We start from the raw sequence: 14464 nt of genomic DNA, 5'->3' as shown, positions 1-14464 counted from the left end.
CAGCAAGGCAGGGTGGTTTACGGTTCAGGAGTCAAGGCTTGACTTCGGCGCAGAATTCCCATGCAGCGTTTGTCAGCATCGTTTGTCTCTAACAGCTACTTAGGACTCACACCTGCCTCACTGGGACCCTCACGCAGCAAAGCCTAGGCATGTGCTTGAGTACCTAGATGAAGTGAGCAAATATGATTTCTTTATTTCAGTTCTTTTTAAGTAAAATGGAGACAGTAGTATTTTCATCTGCCTTTGGCCTTGATGCTGCAAAAAATATGAGCACCTGCTCTGTGTTTTGTACTCTGCTGTCAATGACATGATGGCTGCTCACTGCTCATGAGTAAAACAAACGACATCAGACCAAAAACTCTGTAGGGCAAGGATGCATCCCGTGGTGTGTTTTTGTTGTCCTTAACACAATGGAATACTCTGCTTAATTAGAAACTCTACCCAACTTCACCATTAATGACCACATAATAGTAAAAATAACATATGCACACTGTTATCCTGTGCACTCCCCAACAGCTAAGATCTCCCACAATATATGAATAGAATCCATTTGTAGAGTTTTTAGAAATTAAACATAGTGAGGCTATAACAGTGTCTATTACAAATTATTCCGGAAATTGATTGCATTTTATATAAATTAATTTCCTTTCCACACTCCTTCATCCCCCCCCTCCCCACTAATTTGTGTCATATATTACTTCATGGCATATTTTAAGAATGAGGCAATCTAGCGAAGGGGTGTAATTAAGTTTACAGGCCTCACTTGGCAGCTCACGTTGACTGGCAAGAGAAAATAGAAATGCAAATCAGTCCTGTAAAGTTCTAATGCAGATGTGCTGTCAGCGGTGCTGTGCGAGCCGCAGGAGGGGAGGCCAGGCTGGCTGTGGGGCAGCAGAAGCGCGGGGCAGCCTGCGAGTCAGGCACAGGGACTGCGATAAGCGCGAGAAAGAAGCTTTTAGTCCCTTCACCTTTCCTACTTTCATCAAACAAAACCTTTTAAACTGATGTATAGATCTGTCTGCTTGCAAACCGGATTTTCTTGCATACAGCACCGTTTGTTATGCTCTTCCTAACTCCTTCTCACCTATTTCGGTTTTGGAAAATCGCAAAGGGTACCTGTGCACAAGCCTGGTCTGTGGCCTGGCTTTGGGCTCATCTGCAGATCAGCAAGCCAAAATCTGTGTGGTTGTTAAGTAACCACTAGGCACACTGCCACATACTGGGCAAATTGGCAGGGAGCGGAGGCTGTAACCCCACATTTCACTGCCGCACATACTGTGCTGTCCTCCCTGCATCATTTCTCTGCACCGATACTGCTGTGCTGGACACGCTGTCCCTTCTGGAGTCAGCAAGGGGTAGCTGCCCACTTGTACCAGCGTGCACCATGGTTAGGCGGCATTGTAGGTGCTGACAGGCAGGCATGACTGACAGCTGGCCATCATGTCAAATCAGTAGCTGTGTGGACACCAGCTGTGGTGGTGTAATTGCGTCAGCTGTCCTGGCAGGATGGTTAAGAAAAGTACAGAAGAATTTACTGTGTGGAGGAACTGGAGTGTTTCTGTTGCCTCTCCTGCAGCCTTTCAGCACATAACGGGAATGGTCACCTACCAGTTAAACATAGCCATTGAGTAATGTTTGTGAGCACATGTCTAAAAAGTATTGTAAATACTGATTTGCTTAAAGTTTAACTTGAAAGAACTGACTGCTGTCAGAGGCTAGTCTGTAATGCAAATTATTATTCAATCATCTATTAAGAGGGAAAGCAAAATTTCAACAAGTTGGTCTCAATACAGAAAGGAGGTCTTTTAAAAGTGTTTGACAATGGTTTGATCAGAAAGAATGCTACATTGTTAAATAGATCTGAGGTTCTATTTAGAAATTTCTGATTAGTTTGCAAGAAGAGGAAATGCCGCTTGCATGGCTGGGACACTACCTATGCATAGAAATTCCCTGCGTGTAAAATATGAGCACAACAGATGGCTGCTGTGAGCTCTGAGCAAGATCTGCAACCAAAGAATTACTGCTTTTTTTTTCTGATACTGGCCTAGAATAATCACCAGAGCAAGGCCCTGATGTTTTTGTGTGTAAGTACTTCTGTAGAACAACAATTGGCATCTGTCTTGGCTTAGAGGAGGCTGGGCTTCTAGTGTTGTAACTCTGCACAGGTTCAAGAAAAGAGAGTGTACATCCTCCCCTTCTCCTCTGCTCTTTACCCTAAGACTTCTCAACCCCCTTAGAAAAGGGCATGTGAAGAGGATGAGTTTTCCTGTTGTTCAGTGAATGTTAGTTTTGTAAGTAAGTGACATGGCATTTCATTGCCATACATCAGTTTCTTGGTTCTGCCCTGGTATGTTGAAGAACACAGATTAAGATTTCCTTTCTGTCCCAGGAGGGAGCTGCAGTAAATCGCAATTACCCCTTGCTCACATTGTCAGTTTGGGCCATGGCTTTTAAGAGTAGAGCAAACAGTGAGAGACTAAGAAAACTTCCTAGTTTTAAGGATTTTTTTTCCACTTCTGCTATTCCTTGTTCTCCAAAATAGCATTTCTTCTTAATTTTTACTTCCACTGAGATCTACAAGGTTGCCAGAAAAAACACCAATATGTATTTTCCATTGTGTGAATAGAACTCTAAGTGAAGCAAACCATATTCACGTGCTAATATCCAGCTCATCTGAAAGAAAAAAAAAGCCATTTTGAAAGGTCTAGGTTAGTTATGTTCTCCCAAAACGTGATGTGTCAAGTAAAGCCTTAGACACTGCCAAACTTACATTTCACGAAGCCTTAGACTGCTTAAAATGTATATTCTCCTTATTATTTTTTATTAAAAGATTTTTTTCCTCGAGCTTTCATATGTTCACATTTTGAGTTAAACTGTAACTTTTCTTCCTGTAAGCCTCTAATGAAAAGACTTCCACCCATTCCCAAAGGCAGCATGATCTGCAATGGAATGACGTATAAAGAAAATCACTGTTTGGGCTAAAAAACAAGTGTAGTAAAGTATAGGAGAGAAAAATCTGGTATTATATCTTATGCCACAATCCTTACTTCTGCAAGCCTTGCTTCTACCCTCTGCCCTCCACAACAGCAGACAGCAAAATGTTTGCCCAGGTGGAAAAGGTGCACAGGGTAGGTAAACTACTACATCAAAGCTGGCTGGCTTTGAAAACACCTAGAAAAGGACAAATATAACAGAATAAGTTTTTTCTGGTTAGCACTTCCATCAGAAACAGTCTCAACACACCCTGAACAATAGCCTGTACTGCTAAGAAGCACTTACACTGGCTGATGCTGAGAAAGGTCATAAGAAAACACCCTTTTTGTATCCTAATACCAGTATTTCCTTCACTATGCGCTGCAAAGAAGAGCTTCAATTAGTGATACAATTTAGTTGTCTCATGAAATACATTAAAATAAATGAAGAGAAACGGAGCCCATCAGTGTGTTAGCAGGACGCTGAAATGCCATCTGGGAGGCGTTGATTAAGGGGCAGGCACTGTCCCCGGGCCATGGTCAGCAAATGCTCGGAGCGAGGGCACTAATGGTACATTTACTTTGTGGAGAAGAGAGCAAAGGCTGTGACTTTTCCTGGTCTGAAAACATCTCACCCCACTAGCTGATTCTCTGGTGCTACTTGTGGGGAGAGCAGGTGCTCTCCCGCATTGCCAGGGGAACCAGGATGCCTCTGGACAGCAAGCCAAGGTGTGGGCAGTGGTGGTTATGTGTTACTTTTCTCCGAAGAATGTCTGTGGTTCTGCACCTGTGGATGGGAAATGAGTTATTTAGCAAGCCCAGCTCTGTGTGAAGTCAGAAGGCTGAGTTTTTCCATCCTGCACTTAGTGGTAAGTGCTGAGCCTGTGGTCAGCAGTGCAGGGCAGATGCTGGTGATCCTCCGAGGAGCCTGGGTCAGGCAGCACATTCCCCACGCACACAGGTACACGCATGGTGGATTAGGCTGAGCCGAATGCCAAAGAGTTGGTTGAGTTCATGACGTTTTTCGTTTGAAACCATAGCAACCACTGCAAAACAAATACTGGAATTAGAATTGAAATGCATTTCTTCTAATAAACACCTTTCTCTTTTCCCAGACTTAAGCCAGAAGTCATTTAAAAGGAAAAGATCTATCATAAACTGGGCTTTTTGGCGTGGCCCAGGCACTCACTTGGACAATGCGCCCCTCTCCTCAACATCTGCTGCTCCTGGGAAGCTATTTGGCCTCTTGCTGACAACCATCTGTGAGGATGACAACCTGCCCAAACCACTCTTGGTGAGTCCTAGGCTCAGGGCTGGCTCTTGCAGTGGCGGAATTTCTTTGTGTAGTGAACAAGAACATGGGGACACTTTGTAAACTAGACACTGAAATTATGCAAGCAGACAAACCGGAAGGAAGCCTCATTTGTGGTTCTCAGCAAGAACTTTGGTTTTTAACATATGCTGTGGTCAGGCCTGGTTAATACCAAACAGCTTGAGAAATGTGTGTGGTGGTTCTGCTGCTCCAGGCTATTTCTTCTTTGTAATCCATGCTATAAGGCTGGTTCTTCCCTAATTCTCACTTACGCAGTGTAAATAAATACCACGTTCACATATATTTTTTAAACCACTCCCATCTGTGTAAAATCCCCAGCTCCACGAATGTGGCATCTACTGTCCCAAACAGCCAGCCCATACTCACGTGTAAGTGCTACCTGCCCTTAAGAAGACCGTTTCAGGGCACTCACGCACTGGGGTCCTTGTTTTTGATTTGACAGCAGCACTGCAAAAATGAGTGGGAAGGCAGGTGCTGCGGGAGCACCTCAGTATCTTTTCATCCTGTCATGGGGAGCGCTAGTGCTGTGGGTGCTCTCAAACCCAGTCCAAGAACATGAAAAGGGTTGTCCTAGGGCCCATTCCTGCGCATAATTAAGGCAGATGTGTGGCATTTTTGGTCAGGACTGAGAACTATCCTGCTGTCCATGCAGCAGCTGAAACATTTAGAGGGTGAGAGTGGGCCCTGCAGGATTGGACCCCTCATCCTAACAGACCAGCTTTCAGGTGGAACAACTTGCCAGAACCCCACTGAAATCAGTGAGGTTACACCAGTTTACAGGAAAAGATGGTTTGTCTCCTACGCTTGTGCTTGATGTGCTGCTTTATCATGGCCCGAATAGTGAATCATACCAGGACTTTTCAGGTCTTTTAATAGTGTGGGTTTGTTATTTTCTTTTGAAGGAGAAGTGTGCATTTTTATCATTTAGGTTATTTAAATAAGCCCTCTAGAGATGGACTCTGTAAGAGCCTGGTCTCTCATTCTCTCTGTGCATTTCAGAATGCTGCATTTCAGAAATTTCTCCAAAATGTAAATATTAGTAAATTTCCACCTACCTTACAGCCCAGACAAGGAAAGTCACCAAACCTCACTGTTTAGCCATTGCTGTTGCAGTAACTTGGTTTAATGATGACAGATTCTCCCCCAGTGACCCTTTTCATGCCATTTTGTATGATAACTCAGTCCTCAGCCCACTGTGTGCATGCACATAGTCCCAGAGACTGTCTGCACTCATTCACCCCTCAGAAGAGACAAATATGACAAATTCCACATTGCTTGGAGCAGGCCTGGGGAGAGGTGACCAGCATGTCTGAAAAACGACTCACAGGAGACTGCAGAGAATTAAGCAACTGGAAAATATCATGTACGTGTTACCTCTGGAGAGATCTCCGATTTCAGAATTTCCTTTCTGCTCATTTTCCTCTCTTATTTAGCAGAAAAAATCAGGCCTTCCTGTTATTTTAAAAGCTAGGCAGGAATCTGCTTACTTTCCCTTTCCTTTTAAATACCTCATATAGTGAGTTGCTTGCCTGTTTACTCATTTGCATCCTCATTGGCTTTGAAGGAGCCAGAATTCAAGCTTTAGCCTCCTCTGAGTGACATCCCCAGCAGAAGCACTTGGTCCCAGAGGTGGTCCTGCTAACAGCCCTGAGCTGCTTGCTCACAAGAAGCAGAAGGGGTAAAAATCTAACTCTGATCTGCTGTAGAAGTGTAGCTAGATATTAACAAAAGAGAGCACTTCCCAGCTTAGATAAAAGCTCATTTTTTTCAGACATCAGGCATGGAACAGAAGTCTTTGTCTATGGTTGTTGATAATACTGAACACACTGATGAGCAGTGAGGTTCTCATATGTTGAGGCAAAGTGGTGTCTGGCTGAGGCCACTGTCAGATGCAGGGCTTTGGATTAGGTAGACCACTCTCCTTTTCCCATACCACAGTGTTTATATATTTAAATGACTTGGCTAAAACTTGCACAGATCCTGGAAGATCATGCAGGAGGTTAGTGCTCAACAGTGGTGGGACAGTATTTCTGAGGGGTTGTTTTCCAAAATCAGTGCCCCAGACCACAGGTTTGCTGTGCAGTTTGGCATAGCTTGCAGGATCAGCCTTGATTTGTGTTTGATTTGTGAGCTTTTATAGGACTCAGAGGTTTTCACCTGTGGGAAAAGTGGCAAAGCTACGTTTTAATGGCACTAGACAATAAAATGTATTTCTGAGAAAGCCTCTCTGCCTTTTATTTTTGCTTAGGACATGCTGTCCCTTCTTTACCAAGAGGGCCCTTCCACCGAGGGTATTTTCAGACGCTCTGGAAGTGCAAAAACTTGCAAAGAGCTCAAGGAGAAACTTGATTCAGGTGCTGAAGTGGATCTAGCCTGTGAATCCATATTTGTGACAGCATCTTTGTTTAAGGTATGTGAAGAACGCTTCTTTTGCCCTTTTAGAATGAGAGCAACACAGATAAACAAGCAGAACTTTTCCTCAAGAACAGGCCCAGAAAGGACTTAGTGGGCTGAATTAAGAAGAGTGGTCTGGCCCGATGAAATAATGAGGACCTCTAAAGGAGGCTACCACTGAATTAGGATGGGGCAGAGGGCTAGCCAGCTTGTTTTGCTGCCAGCTCCTGAGGTCTCAGTTACAACCTGGTCCTGTAACTTTCCTTTTCTCTGTTTAAAGTCAAAGAAATACTAGAAAAGCAGTAGTGCAGTCTTGTTTCCTTACTTGTCAGTAATAACTTGTGATTATATAGTGTTGCCCTAAATATTAGAATTAATTTTCCTATGGATTATCTTTTCTTACAGACTTGTACATTAAAAACAATGCTACTTGTGCAAAAAAGCATGCCAGACCTTAAGTAAGATTTCAGCGACAAGAAGAATCAGCGTATTTCTTTTTACTTTAGTACCCTGCATCTGTTTATGTGTAGTTTTTGCTTAAAAGAAATAGTAATCTCCATTGTTAAGCAAGCACTGCTTCGGTGGAATATTTTTATTGCAGAAAGCTACTCCTCTTGCTACTATGTGAGAGGTTCTCATGGGTGAGACTTACACGGTGACTTTCCTCCTAGAAGATTTAAGACATGCTTTTAGGGGCAGGACAGCTGCACCGAGCAAAGTGCTGGTGTGCAATACTCATCCCATGGGACCATGGGAACAGTTTCACCGAGGGGCAATTGCTTAGCATTTATCACAGTGCAGAGTTACTACAGAAGAGAAAATGTGTTATTCATGTGCTTATGTGCATGTGCATGTGTTATGTGTTATCATAGCTTCCCTTACCCTGGCTTGTTTGGGAAGCTAGGATTTGGGCTTCTTCCCAAGTTGCAACAGTTTGCCCAACAATGGCTGAGTTCTTAGGAAACAGGAGCAGCAGGACTACCCATGACTAGTTAAGTACTCCGTTACCAAAAGGGATTGATTAGGGGAAGGAAGGTGAGGGTGCCTTGGAGTGCTTATGGTCTGGTGGTATTGAAGCTTGGCAGCTAAGGAGAAGAAACAGGGACTACAGATGAAGTTAAGTGATAAGACAGACATTATGCAGCATCAAAATAACTTGTCCCACTGCAGATTTTTAGTTCAGCAATAGCAGATGAAGCATCCCAGTATCTCTGTTTTGACAGAAAAGGGTTAGGAAAGGGCAGGAAAATATTCACTTTAAGCATAATCCAAAGATCTTCTTTATCTCAGATGATTTTCTTCTGGTTTTAGTTGCTGTGTGGAACAAGATGCTTGTCGGCTAGTGCTGTCCCACTGATACATTCTCTTGTATCTGCATATCTTATTCCTACTCCCTCCCACGCTCCAGAACAGCTGTTCATGTGTTTTGTTCTTCTTTTCTCTTGATAAGGATTTTCTTCGCAACATCCCAGGCAGCATTTTGTCATCCCAGCTCTGTGATAAGTGGGTCTCTGTGATGGATCAAGGAAATAATGAAGAGAAGATAAAAAGCATCCAAAGGTAGAGTTCCTTATGTTCTCTGCATTATTTTCCTATAAATTAGTATCCCAGAATGCAAAATCCCAAATATTAAAGTTACGACTTGTAATTAATTATTTTTAATTAGATTATAAAAATATCTTTGTATATGACAGAGCATTCGAACTTACGTATATACTTAAGCTATTGCCCATATGGGACAATTTTCTGACTCTCTCTTGTCCTGCTTGTCTGCCTTTTGTGGATACCAGTAAATAAATGAAATACGCTTTCATGAAAAAAATATGTATAATATTTATAAATTCACTGCTCAAGATCTGGATTTCTGCCTGATACCAAACCCAAAATCATCTGCAGGGAGCTTTGGGGTTGTAGGTGTAAAGGTAGCTGAAATCAGTTCCTCGTATATTCCCCTTCATTCATGTCAAATTTTAGTGACTGTTTTGAAGGCAAGATGCAATTCTGAATGAAATACTGAAGCACAGTGACAAGGAAACCCTCCACCACTGCAGGTGATACAAAACAGAAAGTGGGCGAAGTTGATGCCATGGGAAATAGAGCTCTGCACACTAGCTGACCTCACGCATGCTTACATACATGTACACTTATGGCAACTAGATGGCATGGAGAGAGCTGAACTGTTCGGTTAAGTGAATAGTGAATTATCAGGTAACTTAAGTTAAATGTAGTTTCATGTCATGCATTATACTTGGTTCATTAGTTTCACAGAGTGTAATTTTAATTATGTGTTAGGGTGTTTTCTGTCCTCCCATAAAACTGTTCAGAGATGTGCCATAGCAAGAGAAGCAGCTGAACAAAAACACTCCCTGGTTTATAAGTGGGCCACGTCACACTGTTTCTGTATGTTATATTGACTTGTGTGTATCTATGGAACGTGGTTTTATTTTGTCCAGTCACTGATTTGAAGAATTACGTTTGTGTATGTTTTCAGGTTAATAGAGCAGCTCCCCAGAGCTAATGTTGTTCTCTTACGCTACATCTTTGGAGTACTGCATGGTATAGAAATGCGATCTGAAGAGAACCAGATGAATGCATTTAATCTGGCCATCTGCATTGCACCTAGCCTGCTCTGGCCTCCTGTTTCCTCCACTCCCGATGTAGAAAGTGAATTTACAAAAAAGGTAAGAGACATTGCAATGTAGTGAAAAACCAAACCAACCTCCATCCTGTCTAACCAGGCTGTTGGTTACAAATGTGAAAACAGTCAGCACCTCTTCAGATCAGGACTTGTCCTCTTCTCACAATCTGCCTGGAAGAAGGGGAGGGAGACCATAAAGCAATACCCAGTGTATTAGCAAAGTGTTTCTCTCATCAAAAAGATCTCTGGCTGTGGTGACCTTGGAACAGGACAGTAGAAATGGAAAAGATGTATGCAAGGATGTATACTAGGACATTTTAATGGGGGCTGGCTGTTTTCCTCAGGCCCAGGAGATCGGGTGAGGAGTTCCTGGCTGTCAGGTCACATCACAGATGGGCAGTTTGCTGCTCTTCCTCATCTGTATGGTGAGCTTACCCTGAATGGAGTAATGGAAGATCTGACAAGACATCTCTCTCCAATTGCTTTGTTGCAGATTTCTAGTCTGGTGCAGTTCCTCACTGAGAATTGCTGCAGGATTTTTGGAGAGGAAATTACCACACTCTTTGGAGAAATACTGATGACGTGCAAGAGAGAGAACAGCTCAGGTAATACAGATGATGTTTTGATCCTGATGGACAGCTAAACTCAGCCAGGCAAAAAATCAGTATATTCCATGGAAGAATGCTGTTCCCTCTTCTTGTGGTGTTCCCAGACACTGCTGATCTCTTTCCTTTGAGTATTGGTGATAATCACTGATTGAATGTATCATAGGCCTGGACTGTATCACAAAATGCTCTCCCAAAGAATCACTTGCTCCTATTCCAGTCATCTGAGCCACCGTGTTAAAGAAGGGCAGAGGGGAAACAAAGAAAAAGAAAGAAAAAATTCTGCAGAATGTTTCATATCAAGTCTAGGTCTTTTGCCTCAGCCTATTTTTGCCCAGAGTATCGAGAAGTCAGTGATCAACAAAGGTTATGATACAGCTGTCACACCGTTGTATTAGGATTGAAAGCATCTATTCTTTGTTATCAAAAGAGATAGATCTCCAGTGTTTCAATAGGGCATCGAGATTTTGCTCCTAGCACAGGAAAATCATGGAACCGGTGACTGAAAATGTCTGACAAACTAGTTGGCAGAGCATTCCATAATATCAAAAAATGCTCTTTTTCTCTCCAACTCTGTGATAGTATCAATTTTAACTGGAATTTTGGGTCTCTCCTTGAATTATTTCTAATGCAGCATTTCTGTAAAATAAATTTTGGCACAACTGGCCTATACTAAACACAGTAATGGCACCTGCTCCGGCATGCCAGACTGAATCAGTGTGGCTGTCCCAAACTCCTTGTGTTCGGCCTCCAGTAAAATTTGGTGAAATCCAGTGAAGGTGGACCTGCCCCCTCCCCAAGAGTGGAAGCTCATGGGATCTGCTGTGCTGTGCTGCGACTGGGAGCTCAGATTCACAATAGGTTACGGCAGCTGAACAAGTTTTCGGCACGCACTGAGGCGTGGTGACTGCCCATGTGTGAACTCTGTCTGCTGCGAATGTGAGATAAGCCAGCTTAGCATAGCCCAGAACAAAAGAGATTTAATGTAATTCCAATTATCGCATATATGGAATAGTGCCCAGGTGTGCGCTGCTCAGTGGAAATGAGGCGACTGTTCAAACAGCGACTAGAAATTTCTTCATAGTGTTGTTCTTAAAGATATTGTATATTCTGAAAGACCTTAAAAGTACAAAGCATGCCCTGTTTTCTTCATTTGTTTAAAAGAAGGTGTTGTGGTTTAACCTGACAGACAGCTGAACACCACATACTGCCATTCACACACTCCCCACCCTCAGTGGAATGGGAGAGAGAATCAGAAAACAGGTAAACCTCATGGATTAAGATGAAGACAGTTTAGTAGGACAGGATGGTTAAATGTTGCTTTCATTGTTCAATAACAAAAAATTGATAAATTGCTGATTCAATATACTGTTTGTAAAATATTGTTTACAGCTGGATTACCTACTTGTAAAGTTCCCCACTTCTAAAAACAGCATAAAACCCCCTAACCTTTATTTGTGCCATTACCCTATATTTCTCGACTGCACTGCAATTTAGAACTCATTTAATTTTTTCCATTTCAAAATTAGATAGTATTTTTTTCCAAAATTATTGCCATTTCTGCTTGAAGAATCTTCAAAGGGCAAATGCTCCTGAAAGCAAAGGATACTTGCCAAAAAAAGGAAAAAGCAGCTGCTTGTCAGCAGGGTGGTTCAGTCACTGATGTAGCACTTGGTTTGTCCTTGCAGATGCTGCTTCTCTCCATCTGAACGACTCTTCCTACGATAGCCTGGAAAACGAGGCGAACGATGAAGCTGACTCTTCTTCCAGCGACTGGATTAAGAACCGAGATCAGGATAACAGGAGCAGGGAGTCTGTCTTCACTCTGAGCGATGGTGATTCGGAGCAGACTGAAGTGGATGAAATCCAAAGTAAAACCAAATCAAAACAGTTGACAATTTCTGTTGACGTATACCATAAGTTTTCATCACAGGAAAACTCAGAGAAGGAGTCTCTCTGCTCCAAGGCACTGGGCTTCTCTGCAGCAGCTACCTCAGGCACCCTCAAAACCTTGAGGAGACACAGACGCTCCTCAGAGCCAGCAATTGGCCTTCTTGCCTCCAGCTTTGCCCGCATTGGGGACAGTCATGAGAAGGCAACGCGCAAAGCCAGCTGTGATGTTGTCCTGTCTCATGAAGATGAAGACTATCTCCATCAGCTTCGGTCATTGCAGATGGAGGGGCAAAAGCTTATAAATCAGAGCTTGATTATAGGGATTAATGTTGGTAAAAGTGACAACACGAACCAAAACATTGAAAAGAAAGACTTGTCCCATTGCCTCCTGCCTCCAATGCCAGAGGGATTAAATATTTGCTCAGGATTTAGCTCTTCTAGCTTATCTTCTCCTGGGACATCTCCATCTGTGTCATCAATGAGCTCTCTGGACAGTGCTTTCTCTCAGTTTTCAGACCAATCTGTGTTTACCCCAACTGAAACCTCCTCCCCTTTTGACAGCACTTTTCAGTCACTAAAGAAACACGAAGACACTGCCGCTGAAGTGGCTGATGACTATTTGGTTACACCCACCAAGGTGCCACCACCTCGACAACCTACCGTGGCTTTGGCTGAGGGGGGCTTGGTGGAGCCCAACAGCAGGCCAGCGCCCCTGAAACCTACTGATGGAGTTGACAGCTATTTGATTAAGCCTGACATTCAGCCGTTACCTCTGAAAGTCACAGGAAGAGACAGACTTCATGATCCAAGATCAAAGAGGAGGTCTAGAAGAGCATTACAGCTATCCAAAGTTTGAAGAGACTGACCAAAGCTTTTTTGCGGAGGAATCTTAACACTTAAAATAAACACCATAAAGAAAATCCCTTTGGTGTTACTGTGTGTTCATTTTAAGTTTAATATCCAGGTCGGTCAAATTTAACTGCACAGTCCCCAGATTCACAGGTTTTCTGTTTTTTAGGAAACTGTCTGAGTAGTGTTCCCACATAAAGCTTTGCAAGAACGTTGTAAAAATAATAAAAATCGCTAAAAAGCAAGCAAACAGAAATCTCTTGAAAATCTGGAAGGGTCTGAGGAGGTAACCAAGAGCAGCACCCTGTTGTCTGAGCCTGCCAGGGCAGCAGGGTGTCTGCTGGGCTTCTCCCCCTGACCACTCGTGTGTTGAGCCTTGCAGATGTCAGTCCCAGTCCTTTGTGGTTTTGATGTAGTGTGCAAAGTCAGCATAGATTCCATAACTGTGGTATTATACTACTGTTCTGAAACTGATAGGTATTACCTTCATTGTCCTCCAAGGAGTGTGTTGTTTTCTGTATGTTTATAAGGTATGTTCGATAAGTGTAGTTATTTCTTTCACACTGCAAAAGAAAGAAAAAAATAAGCTCAAAAACGTGTAAAGAGAAGCGCTGAAGCTTGTAACTAACACCTTGCAACTGTGTGTTTCATTTATTGTGCTTTGTTGGCTGTTCTGTTAATGTTTAAGTTGTGAATAGTTTCTTAATATTGCTGTAAATGGCATTATGTACTATTGCAAGCAGAACACATGTAATTTTATTATGCAGCATCTAAAACATCATATAATATATTAAAAGTAATGCATTATCTAAATGCTTTGAGTTTGTATAATATATCCTGATAAATTTTGCTATTATGTATGTTCTGAAAAAAATGTGTATTTTTGTACTTGCAAAAAACTGCTGCTAATTTTACGAGTTCTGTTTTGTTGTTACCGCACTAGTATTGGTGTGTATGCATTCAATGCTATATATTAAATATTGTTTGTTATGTCATAAATTCAGTTTATATTCTGTGTAATTTTTTTAGGTGTCATTTCTACAAGCTGTTGTTGAAGCAAAAATCCCAGTGATACCACCACAAATCTTGTGTGAGGAAGTATTGCAGCATTTTTCTTTCTCTTAGGGTGGCATCATTCATACTGTTTGTCATGATCTTTTTAACTTTTGTAGATTTTGTGATATTCACACCAATTCCTGCCCTTTTGCTCTTCATCTAGAGAGAGGAGGGTAATGGGATGAAGTTAATATGGAGGTGGGGATGCAGGAATATGGAGATGCAGAGAGCTCTTTTCAGGTAACAGATATGGGGGTTGGGAGCAAGGAAAGGAGGGTACCAAGACACTGGATGAGAGCAAGATTAATTCTTTAGTATTGGCAGGGTTATAGAGAAGGCAGAAAGGAATGGCAGGGCTAAACTATACACATCTGGGCATGTGGGCATGTTTACGCTTCTGAAATTGCGTTGATTCATTCATTAGCTTTCCATTTTCAAAAGCCAGCCCCCACTCCAGTGAATACTGGCCAGCACTGGAGTTTCAGATCCTACTCTGCTTAACTGGTCTCTGGTAGAGGTGCATGTGCTCCTAAGTCACTACGTGTGTCTCAAAAATGTAAACACTGTCTGTCTAGTGCACTAAGCCGTTTACAAGTATTATCAGCATAGAACATTTTCAGCTCTGTATCAGACAGAATGGATACTCTGCAGCAGATCTGGAGGGGGAAGAGGTGTGTTAACAAGGTTAGAAGTATCCTTACTTGAAAATATATAATCAGAGGGT

General features: G+C 42.4%; 1 protein-coding gene across 2 annotated transcripts in view; it reads left to right on the top strand.

The window, feature by feature from the left end:
• Positions 1 to 13683, top strand: part of ARHGAP20 (Rho GTPase activating protein 20) — a 64442-nt gene extending 50759 nt beyond the window's left edge. For both annotated transcript variants that reach the window (XM_065049187.1, XM_065049180.1), the window contains exons 10-15: positions 4088 to 4266; positions 6554 to 6715; positions 8150 to 8259; positions 9191 to 9380; positions 9831 to 9942; positions 11631 to 13683. In XM_065049187.1, coding sequence (XP_064905259.1) covers positions 4088 to 4266; positions 6554 to 6715; positions 8150 to 8259; positions 9191 to 9380; positions 9831 to 9942; positions 11631 to 12691 — 1814 coding nt within the window. In that variant the 3' untranslated portion in view covers positions 12692 to 13683. The remainder of the gene's footprint in view (positions 1 to 4087; positions 4267 to 6553; positions 6716 to 8149; positions 8260 to 9190; positions 9381 to 9830; positions 9943 to 11630) is intronic.
• The last annotated feature ends 781 nt before the right edge of the window (positions 13684 to 14464 follow it).

The sequence above is a fragment of the Columba livia genome, chromosome 1 (genome assembly GCF_036013475.1).
Source record: "Columba livia isolate bColLiv1 breed racing homer chromosome 1, bColLiv1.pat.W.v2, whole genome shotgun sequence".
Lineage (NCBI taxonomy): Eukaryota > Metazoa > Chordata > Aves > Columbiformes > Columbidae > Columba > Columba livia.
Note: the sequence above shows the minus strand (reverse complement) of the source record. Positions and strands in the feature narration are given on the sequence as shown.